This window comes from Gobio gobio (assembly GCF_949357685.1).
Source record: "Gobio gobio genome assembly, chromosome: 24".
Classification (NCBI taxonomy): Eukaryota; Metazoa; Chordata; class Actinopteri; order Cypriniformes; family Gobionidae; genus Gobio; species Gobio gobio.
The window spans coordinates 14,423,790-14,444,643 of record NC_137120.1 but is presented as its reverse complement, the minus strand read 5'-3'; the positions used below and the strand labels follow the sequence as shown (position 1 = coordinate 14,444,643).

Genomic DNA, 20,854 nt, shown 5'->3' with positions numbered 1-20,854 from the left:
AAATAAGGGTTGCTAGTACATTATTTCAGCAACATGACAAGCCAGGGAATTAGTAGGTTTCAATAGTTGCTTTGCACAGTGCGTGACATTTTATCTGCATGTTATGCGGCTTGAGTTTTGTCACTGAGTCAATGGGCTCCGACGAGGAATTCACACCCACAGCGACTTCGAGGAGTCAACGGGCGGGGAGAAGAGGAAGCCGGGATAGGCTACTTACTTGTCAAGCAGAAATGTGGCTAACTCTGCATCGGTTTTTAATCCTTTCAGGACACGTAGCTCCGCTCCGATATCGTTTTATTTTGGGCTATCTAATTCTTTCTTTTTGTCTGTTTTATCATCGTCATCTGTCTTTTTCCGTTTACCCGTCTTTATTTTATGAGCAGGTGCCACTCGAGGAATTGGCAGTTTGTTTGTCCGCCATAAGCAAAGCAGCGGCACACCGGTAATCTTGAATTTGAACGCCTGTACACGTTGTGCATGAGAGGGGTGTGATCAGCGTGCACACAAGCTTGATTGACACTGCTAAGACACTCCCCCTGGCTCTGATTGGTTGTTTCTTACCGGGAGTGGTGTATTTCTGCAAATGGCAATAGGACCACTGGGAGGAGCCAGAGGAGCTTGATTTTTTCACAGATTATCTGTCTCATATTCTACTGTCAGGACAAAATGACAGGTTTATCAAATATGTAAAAAATAAATGTTTACAAAAGTTACCTACTGCTGCTTTAAGTGAGTTTGTCATTGTACGGTTTTGTTGTTGTGTTTTTCATTAAGAATAATATTGAACACACCATTCAAGCAATTCGCCCCCGAACTGGTGCTAATTCTAAACCGAAAGTATAATGTGCACGGCTGCAATGGCACACATAACGATGCAGATCCACTGTTGTGCACACTATGCATTCGGTTTAGAGGGTGATTTAAAAAGCCACCGCCAGTGATACCGGTATTACTGGTGTTTGCAAGCTGAGTTTTGACATCATTAACTTCAGCACTCACAAACTCAACAGCGGTCTTCACGTTGGCTGTTTCGTGTTTTCAGTGATTGTCTCTTTCATGCTCGTGATTTCTCATGCATTCTCCCCAACCATTCTTTCCAAGGTGTCAGATCGAATTAGGTGCGAGAGTTCTTTGAACTGTGCAAGGATTCTATTCTTCTATTCATTGCTGCAGTCACAGTATAATATTATAAATAGTATAAAAGGCTCCATTACCTTGTATCTTACACTATCGCCCTGTAGAAGCCGTTTTTGTAAAAAATAGGCTAACGATTGCGTCATAACCACGCAACTCTCGGCGCACAGTAGAGAAATTACCGCATAGACCCGTATAGACAGAAGGAGAAGCTCGCAGGCAATCTTTTACTGTCTATGAGGCAATCGGGGGGACGCGGAGGCATAAAGTCCGATAAAGTCAAGGGAGAAGCATGGGGAAAAGCCCAGAGAGCCAAAAGCAACAGGACAAAATATTTCAACAACGTGATTCAGATTTCACTTTGCACAACTACTAGAAGACTTACAACTGTCAGACAGGTTGCTCACGTCACATCTACGTCGTCAAGCTCAGTCTGAGGCTGCTCAGTACGCTCAGCCATCAGGAAGTGAGTGCTTCTAATTGACTTAACTTTTCTCCGTTGAAGTATGGGGTCGCTGTGTCCATTTCTTTTACTGTCTATGGCAGGGGTTCTCAACCCTGGTCCTCGAGGGCCACTGTCCTGCAAAGTTTAGCTCCAACCTTGATCAAACTCACCTGCCTTTAATCCTGAAGAGTTTAATTAGCAGGTTCAGGTGTGTTTTATTAGGGTCGGAGCTAAACTCTGTAGGACAGTGGCCCTCGAGGACCAGGGTTGAGAATGCCTGGTCTATGGTCCTGTCAGAGCGCCATCTTGGCCCTTTCGCTTTCACGACGTAATGCCGCTTTGACTGCCGTTAGGAGAAGTCCGCTGTGTAAAGCCTTATTTATACTCGACGCATCCGCACGAGCGCGAGGGTGCGCGCAGCAAAAATTATGTCATCGCGGAGTGGGCAGTAGTGCGCGTTGAGTGCACGTGACCCCATTTCGCACGGCGGTGTGCAGCGCATTTTTTGTAACTTTTCGCGCGGCTTCGCAAGATCCACGAGTTCGAGGCGAATCTAGCCGATCATGACGTCTCATCACACCAGCACCCAGTTTTCACAAATCAGTTGCTTATAAATAAGCCCTTTTATTGAAAATAAAGTTCCATGTTTAATAAAAATGTTCACAAAACTAAATGAAAATGTTTAGTGAAATTATGTAATATTTAAGAGAAAAATTAAATTGTTAATTTAACGTTAGTTGTATACATGTGTACATACATCTTGTCCTCATGTCACAAGTAATAATATCAAGGTTTACTGAGTTTTACACAATTCTTTTGTAGTGTGGTTTTTGGTGAAGTGTACTAAAATAAATATCGTCACCTGCATGCAGTCAGCGGATGCTCACGCTGCGGAGCCATGCGAAAGTATAAACAAGGCTTAACCCGCACCAGTGTGGGCTCAGCAGAAGTGCGCACCGAGGGCGCATATCGACTGCAAGGGGGGCACTCGCGAGCACCCTTCTGAGATCTAAAATGACAAATGGCAACTTAACGGACACACGCACGCAGCGGCCATTGTAAGTCCAAAAGACCGAAAGTGCACATGAAGTATGCCATTCTAAAAGCGCTATATAAATAAAGGTGACTTGACCCCACAGTAAAAAGCTGTTGATAAAATGTGTAACAAGTTTAGCTAATGATTACTTGGTGAACAAATATGAAACTAAATAAAAGTGAAAGAATGAGATATTTCTCTCTTTATTGACTTAAAAGGCAAGGCAAGGCAAGTTTATTTGTGTAGCACATTTCATACACAATGGCAATTCAAAGTGCTTTACATAAGACTTAAGAATACCATGTGTAAGAATTAAAAATAAAAACAAGGATAATTAAAACAGTTGTAAAGAGAATTTAAAAAAGATACAAATAAAATGGTGACAGATGCATAAGAATTGGAAATATACAGTTGTAAAGATAACTAAAAAGAATAAAATGATGATAGAGAAAACAACAATGAACAAAGGAAACTAAAACAGTTGATAAAATAATAAAAAGATGATGCATAGATAAGATGAGGTGCAATCAGTCGGACGTACAGTGGCATAGCTCATTCAGTAAATGCACAGCTAAACAGATGTGTTTTGAGTCTGGATTTGAAAGTGGCTACTGTTGGAGCACATCTGATCTGTTCAGGAAGCTGGTTCCAGCTATGGCTGGCATAATAGCTAAAAGCAGACTCTCCTTGCTTTGAGTGAACCCTTGGTATTTCTAATTGACTTTATCCTGAGTGATCTGTTGGGTTTGTATTTAATCAGCATATCTGCAATGTATTTAGGTCCTAGGCCATTGAGTGATTTATAAACAAGTAAAAGTACTTTAAAATCGATCCTAAATATAACTGGTAGCCATTGTAAAGACCTGAGGACTGGTGTGATATGGTCATATTTTCTAGTTCTGCTCAGAATCCTGGCAGCAGCGTTCTGTATGAGCTGCAGCTGTCTAATGGTCTTTTTGGGATGGCCGGTGAGAAGTCCATTACAATAGTCCACCCTGCTGGTGATAAAAGCATGAACGAGTTTCTCTAAGTCTTGCCTGGAAACAAAGTATCTAATTCTTGCAATATTTTTCAGATGATAGTAAGCTGATTTAGTTATTGCTTTGACATGACTACTGAAACTCAGGTCTGACTCCAAAATCACACCAAGATTCCTGACTTGATTTTTTGTTATTAGACCTTTAGCCAAAAGATATGTGTTCACCTTGAGAATTTTGTTTTGAGTTTTGGCACATCCAACTGTTAACTTCATCAATGCATTTGCACAGAGAGTCAATGGGGCTGTAGTCATTAGGTGATAGGGCTAAGTAGATCTGGGTGTCGTCAGCATGGCAGTGGTAAGCAATTTTGTTCTTTTTCATTATTTGGCTCAGTGGCAGCATATACAGGTTCAATAGGAGTGGTGCAAGAATGGACCCTTGTGGGACTCCGCATGTCATGGATGTCCACTCAGACTTATTGTCACCTATACTCACATAATAACCTCTCCCTTCTAAGTATGACCTGAACCATTTGAGGACCATCCCAGAAAGCCCAACCCAATTTTCTAGCCTGTCAAGAAGTATGTTGTGGTCAAATGCAGCACTGAGGTCGAGTAGTACCAGAATTGATGTTTTGCCTGTATCTGTATTGAGGCGAATATCATTTATTATCTTTATGAGCGCTGTCTCTGTGCTGTGATGTGGACGGAAACCAGATTGAAAATTGTCAAAGAATCCGTTTGTGCTTAAGAATTTGTTCAGCTTACTGAAAACAACTTTTTCAATGATCTTGCCTTTGAAGGGGGGAGTTGAGATTGGTCTGTAGTTGCTCAATATGGAGTTATCCAGATTTCTCTTTTTCAGGAGAGGCTTAACTACTGTGGTTTTACGGGAGTTTGGAAAAGTCCCAGAAAGAAGTGAGGAGTTTACCACTTCTAGGAGATCTGCTTCTAAACAGTTAAACACACTTTTGAAAAAAGAAGTGGGGAGTGTGTCAAGAGGCACAGGTTGAGTGCCACTGCAAAGAGTGGTGCGCTTATCCGAGCGCATCTCAGGCTCAGCTCTCCCGTCTCTGCAGGACATCTACACCAAACGCTGCAGAGGTAGAGCTACTAAAATCATCAGAGACATTAATCACCCTGCAAACTCTCACTTCACCCTGCTGCCATCTGGTAAGCGCTTCCGTAGCCTGATGGCAAAGACTGAAAGACTCAGGAGGAGTTTCTTCCCCCAGGCCATCAGACTCCTGAACTCAGTCACGTGACTCACTTCACCCCCGCACACGCATAAACATACGGTCTTTCAACATTAACATCCACATACTGCAATTGCACTGCACTTTACGTCCCTATTGTTACTGCGTAACAACCTGTAATAAACCTTGCACATTATACTTCTTTATATATACATATTATATATTTTATGTTAACCACTTATTTTTAAGTCTACAGTTTATCTCACTTATCATCCACATATTTTTTATATTTTTTATATTTTTATTTTTATCTTATTTCCTATTTTTATCTTTTACTTGATTTATTTATAATTCTACTTATGTTAATACTTTTTATTCTAACTTTATTCTATTTCTATTTAATTTCTTGTAACTGTTATTTGCACTGTCCATGGAGCGGACCTGTTTACATTTCACTGCCAGTTGTATATTGTGTATATAACTGTGTATGTGACAAATAAAACTCTTGAATCTTGAATCTTGATGTTTTAAGGTGCTGTACCATTTCTTCAAAGATTTTACCATCAATTGCTTCGAAATCAGACAATAGTAACTTTCTGAGGTTGTGGTCTGATCTGACTCACCCCAGAGCAACTCAAAGATGTGCTGATCGCCTTTCTGATATTATTGATTTTCTCAGAGAAGAAGGAAGCAAACTCACTGCATTTGCTGTCTGAGAGCATTTCACTGGGAATGTGACACGGGGGGGTTGTTAGTCTCTCTACAGTAGCAAAAATGTGTCCAAAGTAGTGTTGTCAAAAGTACCGACCGCGATACCTAGTCGGTACTGAAATGTAAAAAATGTGATGCTTTGAGCGGAAATTGTGAACACCTCTGACTGGCCATTGTGCTCATGCACTCATCAAACATGTCTGTGATTGGCTACAATGACCAGCGTTTCAAAAACATGTTATAAATATACCTCAATGACACTTTTCACAGAGCGCTTACACAGATACACACGAGTGGTTGAATGGAGGTGCCTATCAGCCTACCGGTCTGCTGGTCAACGCCTGCTTGTACTTTCAGAAGCTGCAGTGCGTTGATCATTGTAGCCAATCACAGACACATCCGATGAGCGCAATTGCTAGTCAGAGGCGTTTACGATTCCAGCTCACATTTTTTAAGTTTCAGTAACGACTTGGTATCGCGATATGTACTTTTGACAACACTAGCCCAAAGCAACACGAGAAAGAGATAATCAAAGAAGCATCCAGTGGCAAAGCTGCATGATAGTTTCTCTTACATCCGCACTTGGTAAATACATCAAAAGTTGTAGAGTAATTAGATATTCAGCATAAGAATGAAGAACACATTAATACAAAAATGTCCCTCTTAAAATTGTTATAGCCTCGTCATCAGCTTCCAGAAGTACACTTGAGCACACATTTTATGATAAAAAACGACTTATTTTCTTAAAAGAGAGTTCACATATGCATTATAATTACAAAAAGACTGAACCAAAATCATAATGTATAATGATTCGATTTATATCATAAAGCTGACGATATGTAGGGATAAAACTTCTTAGATATTGTACTTCTGGGAGAAACTTTGAGTAAATCTTAATCTCAAACTTGAAACAGGACAGGATTTTGTGGAAGAATTCACTCTTACTGCTCGACATTTTGTGTTATGTTTGAACTTTAAAAGTTCTGGATCTGAACAGGAACTATGATTTCAGATATTATGACATTAAGGACAGTGAAATGGATTCTCTTCAGAGTGGATGCTCTTATGTGTTTTCATTTGTCCTAACAGACTTAATTTCAGTGTGAACGCTTGAAAGGTTTTTCTCCAGTGTGAATTCTCTGGTGACATTTCTCAGCAATAGCAAATGTCTTTTCACATTGCCTTCGCACGGGTATGTGTTTTCTGGTGTAATTTAAAAGCCCTCAATCGTGTAAAACTTTTTTCACATGCAGAACATGTGTAAGGCTTTCCCTTTGAATGAACATTCTTGTGCTTTGATTCTCCAGAATGAGTACACGCGTGTAATTTCAATGCCCGTACACTTCTGAAACTCTTCCTGCACTGATTGCATGAGTGCGGCTTCTCTCCGGTGTGGATTATCATGTGATCAGTAAGGGTTCTTTTTTGTGTGCAGCTTCTTTTCTGGTGCAGATTCAGTTCACCCTCTGTAAAATAGGATTTTCCACACACATAGCACACATGATTCTTCACATCGCTGTGTCTTTTCTGGTGAAATTTTAAAGCACTCGGCTGAGAATAACTCTTTCCACACAAAGAACAGATGTGAAGCTTTACCTGTGAATGAACGTTCAGGTGCTTCTTAAGGGTAAATGCCCAAAGAAATGTTTTACCACACTGATCACAGTTAAATGGTTTTTCTCCAGAATGACTACGCAGATGTATTCTAAAAGATTGTGCCAATCTGAAACTCTTCCCGCACTGATCACATGTGTGTGGTTTCTCTCCAGTGTGGATTGCCATGTGATCCTTAAGTTGTCTTTTTTTTGCAAAACTGTTCCCACATTGATCACATGTGTGCGGCTTCTCTCCGGTGTGGATTTCAATGTGTCGCTTAAGCTGTTGTTTTAGTGTAAAACTCTTTCCACATTGATCACATGTGTGTGGCTTCTCTCCAGTGTGGATTGCAATGTGTCTCTTAAGCTGTTCTTTATCTTTGAAACTCTTCCCGCACTGATCACATGTGTGCGGTTTCTCTCCGGTGTGGATTTTCATGTGGTTCTTAAGCTCGTGTTTTAGTGTAAAACTCTTTCCACATTGATCACATGTGTGCGGCTTCTTTCCAGTGTGGAATCTCATATGTATCTCAAGCTGTTCTTTTCGTGCAAAACTTTTCCCGCACTGATCACATGTGTGTGGTTTCTCTCCGGTGTGGATTTGCATGTGTCTCTTAAGCTGTTGTTTTAGTGTAAAACTCTTTCCACATTGATCACATGTGTGCGGTTTCTCTCCAGTGTGGAATCTGATATGTATCTCAAGCTGTTCTTTTCGTGCAAAACTCTTCCCGCACTGATCACATGTGTGCGGCTTCTCTCCGGTGTGGATTTCAATGTGTGTCTTAAGCTGTCCTTTTTGTGTGAAACTCTTCCCGCACTGATCACATGTGTGCGGCTTCTCTCCAGTGTGGATTTTCATGTGAATATTAAGGGTTCCTTTTAGTGTAAAACTCTTCCCACACTGATCACATGTGTGCAGCTTCTCTCCAGTGTGAATTTTCATGTGACGTCTAAGATTTTGTTTGTATGGGTATCTTTTTCCACACTGAGGGCAAGTGAAATTCTGGTCGGCTCTTCTCAGTACAGGTTTACTTTCTGTCTGTGAGCAACTGAAAGATTTTTCTTCAGTTTTGACATGTTTCTCCTCCCCTTCACTCAGTTCTTCTTCCTCCTTAATGTCTTCCATCGGGTCTAGAAGGAAATTTAAAAAGGTTTAATTTTCGATAAATCATTAAAAAAACATCATAGAAATGTGAAGGGATAGGACAACTTCTTTGCTACTTAATCTGTCATAATGAGAAAAATAGTTCAAAGTTCTGTAAAGTTATTAGAAATGTATTTTATGAAATATCTTTATGAGGGGTGGGTCACATGGCCAGGACCGGGATGGCAGCTTAACAGAGAAGCTCCGACAAACCGTACACAATTTAATATAAAAAAACCCTTATATATACTGCCAATCTTTGTGTAAAACAAAAACTCCAGCAACTAAACAGTGTGACATCGTTACTCGAGCACGCAAGACCAGCGTAAAAACAACTTTGCCAAGTTCACCGAGTGAGGTGGAAGCTAACCACATGGATAGCTCATCCTAAGTTTTAAACGAACTGAAATCATTTCGAGCAGAGATCAGAACGAAGTTGGACAACATTGATACCCGTCTGACTGATATAGTGAACTCAATGGCCGCGTTGGAAAGCAGTGTCAGATGTAAAACGAGACGTTTCTTCTAATGCAGCGTGTATCGAGGAGGCTGAAGGCCGCATACATGATACAGAAACGACACTGGAAAAAACACAGGCCACACTTGCCATCAAATGAATCGTGTATCTCGAATCGAAGACTGATGACTTGGAGAACTGGGGCAGAAGGAAGAACCTCCGGCTCTATGGTATTCGAGAGGGCGCTGAGAGTCAGAAAACTCTCCTCGAATTTATAAGCGAGATTACACTTGCATCCTTTTTTTTTTCCTTCTCTCTTCCATTTCATATTTTATAATATGCTGACATCTTATGGAGAAATAAAACTAACAAGCAGTCTGGATATTAAAATTACAAGTTGGAATGTCCGTGGAATGAGAAAATTGGCCAAACTGAAACAAGTATTGAATAGGATAAAATATCTCAAATCTAAAATAGTCTTTCTACAAGAATCACACTTGGTTGCATCAGATATACATTACTTAAATAAAAGATGGCCAGGCCAAGTATTTCACGCAACTTTCACTAGTCATCCAAGGGGTGTAGTTATCCTCATTCATAGATCATTGCCATTTCAGGCTACAAAAAAACATTCAGGACCCTTCTGGAAGATTTATTATTGTTCAGGGGAGTATTTTGACACAAAAGCTAAATCTTATAAATATTTACCGTCCAAACGATGACAGCCCATTATTTTTTGAGAAATAATTTTTAACTGTGTCTGCTCTGGAGGGATTAAATATTATCGGCGGAGACTTTAACCGTACCCTCGACCCCATATTGGACAGATCAACCCAAAATGATACAACTCATATACAAACCAGAAAAACAATAATTGATTATATGAAGGATCTAAGATTAAATGAAATTTGGAGAGTGCTAAACCTAAATAGAAGAGAATACTCCTGCTATTCAAGTTCTTATAAAACTCACTCACGCATCGACTATTTTATAACTTGTATGGAGCTATTGTCTAGTGTGAAAATGCTGGTATAACAGTATAGTTATTAGTGATCATGCAGCAGTATCTATGGAGATCCATTTAGGCAGATTTCAGCATTGTCCTAGATGGAGGTTGCAAACTTATTTGTTACAAGACCCAGTATTTACTAAATTTGTGCAGAATTGTATTGATAAATATTTTGAACTAAATAAGAAATAAAACTACGGCCAGTGTTAGATGGGAAGCTTTTAAGGCTTACATAAGAGGAGAAATTATTAGTTATACAAATGCTAAAGCCAAACAACATAATCAGGAATTACAAATAAATGTCAAAAAAAAATTGACATGGAAATTAGTATTGATAATCCTAAAAAAATGAATAATCTGTCTGTCATGAGAGCTAACTATGATAAATGAACAACCGACAAAGTGGCTAAAAGCCTTATGTGGACTAAGCAAACATATGATCAGGGGGGAAAAGCAGGTAAGCTATTGGCCTGGAGGACATGGGCGTCACTAGGCTCTTTTTAGGGGGGCTTCAGCCCCCCCTAAACTTCTGCCCAGCCCCCCTAAATGTCAATGTCAAAATATTTGAGAAAACCAATCAAATCAGAGTAACATTAGGCGGGCTTTATGTACACACAGATGCTGCTGAGGCTGAGCACGAATTTTAGCAGCACGACTCGACATCAAGTGCGAGATATGCAAGTAGCTAAACTAAACATTTCATATTTGACAGCTGCTTCTTTAAGTCAGAAATGTTAAACAAATGACAAAAATATTCAGGCAAATTAATAAACTTTTGTCTAATTTTGCCATTTTGAATTGAAATAGGCCTTTGTCATTTAACAAACAAGAAATATTAACAAAGCCGTTTTCTTCAGATTAGGTATAAGATTAATAGTAATGAATGTGTGCATATTGTAAATTAATATAATTCCATTTGTAGCATTCAGTAAATAAAAAAGCTCAGTTTTTTTAAGCCTGTATTGGGCATACGATTAGTAATGAATGTGTGCATTTTGTGAATTAATTTAATACATGTAGTTACCTAGCTTTCCTAGCCTTCAGTAAATTAACATGTCTACAACAATTATTCATAAAACATAAATATCAGTTAAACATATGTTTTACTGTCTTAACTGACTAAAATGGAAAAAACGTAATCAGTCATATCTGCCCACTGACATGGTTTTCAATCTAATATTTACTATCTAAAAAATCTAATATTTTGGCATTCAGAACATCTTAAAATGCACATATGTAGATCATGGAAATCAAAATTTTGTGGAACGTGGCATGATATGCCTGTTCATCATGAGTGCCATTGTAGGCTAAATGTGCATAGAGCGCCCTCAGGCTGTCAGTATGAACTGAAAACACAGTACATCAGAGTATCCAGCGCTCATAATGATTACATCAGCACATTTTTGGAAACAAATTGAATATTACTCTGTATAGAAATTTGACATAAACATACAAGAGTTCTCCTGCTTTTGTGCATGCTTTTGAACTAAAAGCCCTGAGGGATGTTTTGTCAAGCATTTTCAAGACGATCAAACAGGAGTTTTTTATTTTTTCTCAATGAATGTGAATGACACTTAGACTGGGTAAACCCAGCCCGATTTGCTGGTGATTCGATTTCGATTCGAACCTGTACATTTTTCTATCCTGCTTCCGTTACAAATTTGCGGGGACCAATCACAAAACTCACAAATTGAATTGAATTGAATGACTGACAGAGAAGCGATGGATCGTTGGTCTGATTGGTTGAAGTACTATCCAATTGCATACAGTCATTTGAACTATGCCATTGATCACGCCTCTTGTGCAGTAGAAAATACAGAGCAGACTCCCCAGACTAATGTTCAATCTTAAAAGATTGAGCTTGGTCTGGTGATAGCCAGACAAACTGACGCTCATATTTCAATCAAACGACATCGATTCGGTTATTCATATTCATGACTCCTGACACATTTTAACAAATTATAGTCACTATAAGATTTTGAGAGAATACCAGTACACTTAACAGTAACTGAGCTAATTTAAACAAAGAATGTTTCAGTGCGTTTGCATCCTCTTGAAGAATTTTTTGGTTTTCAAATATCTGTACTTTACCAGAATATTTTGAGAAACTTTTACTTCACTACATTCCAAAGCACATATCAGACTCCAAAAACGCATCTTTACCTGTTATTTTGAACTTGAGAAATCGTCACATGCTCGGAGAAGCAAAAACGGTGGCTGAAATATGAACAAACTGATTCTTTTCAATGAACCTGTTCGGTTCGTGAGTTCCCGATTGCAGCTGTTCTCGAGTCAACAACTCCCTGCACCCTATCATACACCCGGCGCAATGCGACGGCAGGCGCGACACAAGTGTTTTTCGCTAGTTTCAGCCTGACATGGTTATCATTTTAGCATCCAGAGCCATAATAGCAAAATAGCTATATTTTTGTTTAAATAGCAAATGCACTCGTGCCCATCTGTTCACCCATGGGCGTGCTGGTCTGAAAACCAGGTGTGTTCGATTTAACCTCGAGCACGAGCAGATCCGTTTCCTCGCTAGAGAAGCGTTCAGTTTTTCCGCCTGCAAATTCCGCCATGTAAATAGCCAATCTGCCATGGCGTGAGCGCAACTGGCTTTTAAAGGGAATGGGAGATGAGACTCTGATTGGTTTATTGCACGTTACGCCCAAAACACACCCATTACTCATTAAGAGAATAGGGACAACCCTTTTGTCATTTGTCTTTTTGAAAAGAAGTTTATCTGAGTCTGGAGACGGCAGGGCTGCGGGCGCGGATGATTTCATATACCAGCTAACATCAGCATTAAAGACTTTTAAAATCATTTTAGCTCAAAACTCACTTTCAGACAGCAGAGAGTGTTTGAAATAACTTCTGTCTGTGATCTGATGTGGATTCTGATCACTGTATAAGGCAGAAATATTTATATGCCATGCAAAAGACTATTTAAGGCCCGGGTATACTTCGGCCGTCCGCGTTCGTGCACCGCCCGCATGACGTAATTTTCGTCACTCGGAGGGCTCGCGGCCGGCCGCACACCCCGTCCGCGCGCAGCCCAAATTTTGTGACCGCGCGGACGGTCCGCGTGCAACAGCGCATGCGCCAGCAGTACAGAAGAGTCCACTAGGTGGCAATAAACACAGTATTGAGCACAGTGTTCAGCCGTCGAAGAAGAGTGTGCAAAGACCGGTTTAAAAACAACACGCTTGGAAAAAAAAGAGAATTTTTGATTCTTCAGTGTTTCTTCCAAACTATGTAGCAATGGTGGATGCACTACAGTTCTTCTCCGATCATGCCCAGCGAATGTCCCGTTGATGACAGGACTCAGTGCTGCCCTCCGATGTCTGGTGGAGCATAGACACTTTTTTACTGCGCATGTGTCGAACGCGATCCTCCGCGCGCATCCGTTGTGTAGTATACTTTGAAAGACGCGCGGACAGGGCTGCGCGCGTGACGCGTCCGGGCGCGGTAAGTGAAGTATACCCGGGCCTGAAGTATACCCGCTAACCATTACCACAGTAAACATCGGAAATAGGAACGCTTGAGGAAATATCATATAGACCATTACAATCATGTATTTATTTTACCTGTCAGTGCGTCTCGTCTCTTTATACCAGACTGTCTGATATCCATATAGCTCCGCATATAAAATAAAGCAACTCTGGTTTTTGGGAGCTTCCTCACTGTTTCTCTGACTGAAAATATAACTGTATTGGGACTGTCACTGGAGAGAGTGCTAAAGATGCTAAGGTTGTATTTTGTTGGAAAATATGTAGAAATTATCGTTCTTTCTAAATGTGATAAACTGTCCCGTGACTACAAATAAACAGAACCAGACGTGACTGAATAAGTATGCGTGTCCTCTTTCTTTTGTGAAATAACAGTAAATACCACTTTATTTCTGTGTGAGTGTGACACATGTACTCTCGACAAACGTATTATGATCAATGTATCACTTAAACTGTGGTAAAACATTGATGCTTGGGTAAACAACAAAAATGTGTTTTATCATGTTGGTTTTGCGATCTCGCTGGTTTCCAGTGATTTCTTTCTGAATAGTTTTCTGATAAACTTCCATTTGTTGGTTAGATGAGGGGTTTGTGTGACATTGTTCTAGAGAGGTGTGTTACGGGTGGGTTTTTAGTGAAGCGCTGCAGAGCTTCTAGCATATTCTATCATATAGGTTTGTGAAGTAAATCTGCTGTAAAAGGGCGATCTGTTAAGCCCACTGAAATGCTTGAATGCAGGCATACCCACATCAAAATTTCTATGGTATAGGTTTTAGGTAAAATACAAAACATTTAAATATCGCAAATTAATGCGCATGCATCTTCCCAAATACAAAACTAGTTTGCATGGTGTTCTTCTTAAAATGTTATGCATCTAGCCCTTTGTGACATATGTTTTCTATATTGTTTGTCAACACATTACATATTATATATCTGCATCCACTAATCTGAATAGTGCTGCTAGCAATTCAGACCCAGCAACCCCAGGGATCTCTGATTCGCCAGCAAAACCAGTGTAAAACTGCAAAATTTCTGAACCAGATATAGGCTAAAGGAAATATGAATAAACAGCTCATAATTTCCTCCTAAAAGCTCCTCTCACTGGTTATTTGTTGAAATCATGAAAGATAGAAAATAAATGTCACTTTGAAGCTCTATTTTGTATGTAATTATATTATTTGTTGCTGTTATTTCACAGCTCTTATGGCTTTTCTTTCCACAACCACTAAAGGAAGAATCAAAAATAAACACCAACCTATTGGTTCTTCAGTATCTTCAGATTTGATCTTGCAGGATTCCGGATCACTCATGTTCTCGCTGTTCTTTCACAAACTCGTCTTCACTTGTAGACTGATTGGAATGTTTATTGGAGCATTTATTGGTAAATTGCTGTGGGAGGAGCTTCACTGATGGTGGTAGGTGGAGCAGATCTGTAGGAATAAAAAATAAAGCAGAAATAAAATGAATGTTGTCACTCATCCACAGTCCGCACATTATAAGCATTTATATATTATGTTTATATATATCCATTCATCAAAATGTAAGGTTACTGAATTTGTTTTATTAAAAACACTATTTATGTTTCGTCTCTGTATACTTTTAACATTCTTTTATCTTCAACATGGGCATATGGATAAAATAATACAAAAACATACATAATCACAATTAAAAAAATCCACATAAAAAAGTAAGAATGAACAAATTCAGAAATAAATGTACAGATTTGTAAGCAACAAATAACACATCAGTTTAATTAAACTTATCTTACCTAGTCATTTAGCTAAGTTTTTGTTCACTGTTTTTTTTTTTTTTTTGGCTGTTTATAAAATAAAACATGGTTTGTCACAAATGATAATGAAATACAGATTTATGGTGATTGTGTAGTTGGTTTCAGTCTGTTGACACCAATTAAATGAGCATTAAGTGGCATTTTACAGGTGATTTAAACACATCAGCATAATCAATGAGATGAAAACAGGAACTATTGAAGATTAGCAGCTCTGTTTATAGTGTAGAGATCTGAGTTTATGGTGTTTGTGGTAGAAACAGATTATTTGAGTAAGGATATATGCTGAAAGACTATATAATTGGTCTATAACAGAATTATTTCTAACAGTCTGTGATGAACAAAAAGTAGCTGCTTTTCAACTGTTGGACCGTTGCTAGCCTCTGACCTGTAGCACCAAGCCCAAAACCACTCTGCATTTCCGCCGTCGTGCTAGAAGCTAGGCAGCGCTTCACTAAACTTGCCTGTAACAAACCCATCATTTCACCAACAAATGGAAGTTTTATCAGAAATCTAATCACAAAGAAATTATTGGAAACTACTGAGAACGCAAAACTAACATGATAAAAGCGGCCTTTTGGTGGCATTTTTTGTTGTTTACTTAAAGGTTTAAAACCCAAGCATCAATGTTATACCACACTTTTACAATAATAAGTGATACATTGATCATAATTAATTAAATTCTATCAAGATTGCACATTAGTCCCACAGAAATAAAGTGGTATTTACCATTATTTCACAAAAGAAAGAGGACAGACGTACTTAATCAGTCTGTTTCTGTTTATTTGTATTCACAGGACAGTATGTTTACATCACATTTAAAAAGAATGATCATTTCTACAAAATTTCCACCAAAAATACAACCTGATGAGCTTTAACACTATCTCCGGTCTCTCCGTTTTTCAGTCAGAGAAACCGAGGAAGCTCGAGAAAAAATGGAGTTGTTTTCAACTTTAAAAAAAAGAATGCAATGCACATAAGCTTTTTGTGAATATAGTCTAATAAGCTTGTTCAGAGATTTTCAGAGGTGACAAAAACAATGTTTGATTAAAACTATGTCTTTCTCATTAAACTTCGTTTAAATAAACAAATATTCGATTTCTATGAGCTCAGACATTTGAACATTTTCTATGGCCAACTTTTACGTCTGTTTTGCAAATATTTAACCAATGAGACGTATTAAAAAGAGCTTGTGATAAAATCGTGTAGCTCCATTGCCTCCTCAAACTGTCAAACTTCCTAACTCCGCCTCATCTCTATCATTAATGAAGTGCCACAAGCAGTTTGGAGCGTCTCTTATTTACGATGCAAGGGTAACTAAAGAACTGATTCTTTAAATAAATTCAAAGTTTTCTTTACTTAGGAAACACTTTTATATATAAAGAGTAATCTTATGTATTTGAAAAGCGGAGAAGAAGGTCTTGCATTCGTCATCAAGTCACAGCCAAAATAGCCTGTGCGTAGCACTTCATTACAATGTGAGATTTTGGCAAAGTCACAGAAAAACATATAGGCAGGCCTGTCGCAATAATTAAATAACTGTCTGAGCCCGGTTACTTGATCTAATATATATTATAGCGCTCTTTTTTTTAGGCCTACAGCACAAGGGGGAGTTATGGACCAAAAGAAATAGACAAGCACCAATTAAGGTTTCGTACAATATATTCAAAGTCATTTGGAGCCATTCCACAGCTTCAAGGTGCACTATGTAAAATGTTTTCAGTAAAATATCCAAAAACCACAAGGCCAGTGTTATATATTTTGTTCAGTTGAGTACTTACAATATCCCAAATGTTTCCAACTATTTGTAATTCGTGAGAAAATAGCCATTTTAACCAAGGAACTGGGACATGTGAGGGAGTCGCCTGTCAATTGCGTCATATCTGCGTTACCCTCAGTTTCCGGGTTTATTTTGCAGAAACGCTTTATTCTTACTACAGTGTGCAACAAGTGTCATAGCAGCCGTTGCGCGAACGCAGAGTAACGTCATAACTTAATTTTCAACACACACACAGATGTATCTAATATGATGAACAGAGCTGCGTTACCTCATACTCATGACTGGAAGAGCGGAAATGGCGCCGGCGACTGTGGCATAATAAAAGTCCCGCCGGCAACTACTCCATAATAAAAGTCCCGCTGTTTGCGAGGCGTGTGTTGCGCTCTTCTTATTAACAATTGCTACTACGGCCTTGCTCAGCTCCCACAACACTCTGTCCTGCTCTGCTTCATACTACAGTAATGTTAATGATAGCATCCATGAACATGATTTCTGCCAGAGCCCTATCCCGATTCTTTTCCACCGGCTGTGAGGTGAAGACCACATGTCCCAAGATTCTTTGCTCAAACTTGGCACCATCAAACTACGCCTTGTTTTGAATAGGTGACCTCTAGCTGACAGAAAAGTTACATAGTGCACCTTTAATGTGAGTGACAGTACAATACATTGTTAAATAAAAGTTTAAAGGAACTTTATGGAAACTCGTCTTCCCTCCCCTGCGACTGTCACTCTCCAATCAGCATTCAAACAGCGCGCCTCGTCCGGTTACAACAGGCAGCTCGGTAAAACTTTCTCCAATATCATATATTCCTGTTATAATACCTGATATGTAGATAAAGGGCTGTGGATTTTGCTGGAGATTATTGCTGTTTTTAAACGATGTCGTACTCACTACCGGGTGGCTGTTAGATCACACAACACAGGAGGAGCGTCCCAATCAAGCCTGCAGCACTCCTGTAAATAACGGAATCCTACACATCTCGATCGCCCCCAGGTGGTTGGTCCCAGTATAGCTCATAACCCCCACCCCTCCATGGATTCTAATGGATGCGAGATAAACGAAACAATTAAATTACACTTCATATAATTTTTTCCCAAAGTTGGTTTCTGTTATTTTTAGGCATTTTTTTTTCACGATTTCATTTCATCTGTAAATAATTTAAGTTTTAGTGAGTTATTTGAAGCTATAAAAACGGAGGGTGTGACATCATGATTGACAGCTGAGATTGACAGCTTCTCAGAGTGAAGTTGTCAATGAGGCACCAACTGACTTTTTTCGGGATTTTCCGGAGGAGATTGGAGCTTTAGCTTTAATTTCTACATTTCAATAACTGTTTATTTCACACCAACATAATGAATTGTTCTGCATCTGTGAGAGTGTGGGCGTGCTTTTAATATCGAGCCTCTATTTCCTGCTCTCTACTGCGCAGATTCTGGTCCCGAGATCACTAATGCACAGACTCGGTCCCAAATCTGCGCAAGATGTCAGCGCCATATTCGGACCTCCGGAGGCTTCACTTACTCCAGCGGAAGCGAATGAAGTCGCAACGTCCATATTTTTTTACAGTCTATGGTCCAAATTCGCATCTATAATGTTTTTAAGTATAAATAGTGTAAGTAGTGTGTTCACACTGAAAATTCCAAAAAAAGAAAGTGCACTTTAAATACCCAGATGCACTAAATTAACGGAAAAAACGAAGGGTGCGTCTCAATCAGCTCTCTAGTTCAGTAGTCAGGGCACTGATCAGGGAGTCAGCCCATTGACTTATGTCCTGATCAGTGCCGACTACTGAACTAGGGAGCTGATTGAGACGAAGTAGAAGTGTACGAAGTGTAGAATGTTGGACACTTCATGCATTCAACTGTCGCAGCTTTAATTACTTAGTGGAGGGGGAGGCACTACCAGATTCAGATGCTGAATGACAAAATAACCATGTAAAGTTCATACACTACACAGTTGAGTACATAGTGCATAAGTACATAGTGTATTATAAGTACATAGTGTGTCATTTGGGACATAATTGGCATCAAACGCACAATAACTGTAATTTAAAACTGTGAAGAAACAAATCATTAAACTGTTGGACAGATCTACACTAGGATTTCTTCTCTCTCTCTGCCGTGCTCTTTTCAATGCGCACTTGCGCAACTCAGCACTGCAACTCCATGTTGCTTTATGCACATCTGCACCTGGGATGCGCATAAGCGGGTTTGAAGATGATCATAGTTTTGCACACTGAAAGATTACTAAAAGCCTATCTTGTTCTGTGGTATCTATAATATAGTGTTGCCCCATTTAAAGGCTGCACAATACATATAAAATATGCATATTTTAATAATGTGTATATACACCATTAAGTCATCCTAGGTGTATATGACATTCTTCTTTCAGACAAATAATTTCCAAGTTATATTAAAAATGTCCTGGCTAATCCAAGCATTATAATGGAAGTGAATTGTTGAAAAATGGAGCAACAATTCACTGCCGTTATAAAGCTTGGAAGAGCCAGGACATTTTTAATATAACTTTGATATTATTTGTCTGAAAGAAGAATGCCATATACTTGAGGGTGAGTAAATCATAGGCTAATTTTCATTTTTGGGTGAACTAACCCTTAAGAGTTACACATATGCATTCTAGAAATTGAAACATAAATTTAAAATAATACAAACGCATAATGATTCAATTTATATTATAAAGCTGGTGATGTACAAGAACAAAAGATATTGAGATATTGTTCTTTTTTAGTTCATTTAAATCTCACACCTGAAACTGCTGATCTTGAAGATGAACTTCAATGTTACACTTGTATCCGAAAAGAAACTATATTTACATAATTTGTGATATTGTGATGAACAAAACAACAATACATCAAAATAAACACAAATGATATCCTTACAAAAGTGTTTCCTGCTTCTTTTCTGTGGGAAGTTTATAAACCCGCTACAACTACCGTACAGCAGAATAATATGTCCATATGAAATTTAGTTTGATTTTTTAATAACAATAATATATCAAGGAATAATGCTGTCTTCACGTGCTATCAGAATTTTCATAATTCCCTCGTGCTTGTGCATTCAAGTGCTTTGTTGTCAGAATTAACAGGAATCATGGACACCAGGTTTATTCTTGCCTAGCCTATTTATTGGGAAAATCTTATTTAAAGCTAAATGATGTCCCTGTGAATAAAACACAATCCTTCAAACGATTATTCATATAAGTATAAGCCCTAAGTTAATGACAAGACAAAACGATTAAGCTGTTGTGGGGGAAATAATAAATTATACCTGACACAAGCAGCTAGCCTATGTTTAAAGTTTATGGCACGCCCATCACGTGAATTTGGATATCAAAATTATTTCCAAACCCAGTGGTAAACACGACATCAGAGGGCGTTCATGTTCAATGTATTTACTTAGGAACTCACATGTAGCATTATGTGAAACTGGACTGGTTTTGCTTTGTGGTGATGATCACAACATTTTAAACCGTTATTTCAGTCAGCAGACGCGAGGAAATAGGCACAGCTAGCGATGTATCCGATGAAAACATGACCGTAATGACGCTTAAAATGTAGATTAAAATGTAAAGTGTATATTTTATGGTTAACATACGAAACTGTAAACTGCTCAACTCACATCAGAAGACTCTCGTGCGCGGGCAGGCGTCGATGACGTCATCATTGCGAGGCGAAAACAATTTCGAAAAAAAACCTTGACAGGGTCCCTATGCAGTGTTCACTGCTCCCTACTCACAGGTGCCCTGTCCAAACACTTGCTGTCTTTGCACTTGACTATTTACTATTGACCACTCCTGTTTCCTGTATTTGGCCCAAGTGTTCAAGTCGGCGTGAAGTGTTGATTACCCGGGTGTTGTTTACAGAGCTTTTTTATTTTCAATACTTTGCATTTTAACCTCCTAAACCTAGGAAAACAAACTGTTGATTTTTTTGTTTCATGTTATTGTGAATGTGAGCACAAGTCTTTTTTTTTTTTTTTTTTTTTACTATTTTATTCATATTCTCGTAAGGACATGCAGCAGGACTCTGTTGTTTAAAAAATACAATGACATA

The 20,854-nt window shown here is 38.9% G+C and overlaps 1 protein-coding gene across 2 annotated transcripts; it reads right to left on the bottom strand.

The window, feature by feature from the left end:
- Positions 1–2,796: 2,796 nt before the first annotated feature.
- LOC307120747 (uncharacterized protein) lies at positions 2,797–20,473 on the bottom strand. Of its 2 annotated transcripts, none has more exons than XM_079807912.1 (3): positions 20,421–20,473; positions 14,471–14,645; positions 2,797–8,227 (listed from the first exon to the last, which is right to left on the bottom strand). In XM_079807912.1, exons 2-3 carry the CDS (start codon positions 14,523–14,525, stop codon positions 6,675–6,677), a joined length of 1,608 nt encoding a protein of 535 aa, XP_079664038.1. In that variant the 5' UTR covers positions 14,526–14,645; positions 20,421–20,473; the 3' UTR covers positions 2,797–6,674. The 2 variants fall into 2 exon arrangements, with proteins under 2 accessions (XP_079664038.1, XP_079664039.1); XM_079807913.1 differs by lacking the exon at positions 20,421–20,473 and adding an exon at positions 17,674–17,766.
- Positions 20,474–20,854: the final 381 nt, after the last annotated feature.

What these genes read in the sequence shown, in the direction of transcription:
- LOC307120747 (XM_079807912.1), bottom strand. Translation starts at nt 14,525, where the DNA reads ATGAGTGATCCGGAATCCTGCAAGATCAAATCTGAAGATACTGAAGAA. An exon ending in AGATACTGAAGAACCAATAG is followed by an intron (nt 8,228 to 14,470) that starts GTTGGTGTTTAT and finishes ATTTCCTTCTAG; the next exon opens with ACCCGATGGAAGACATTAAG.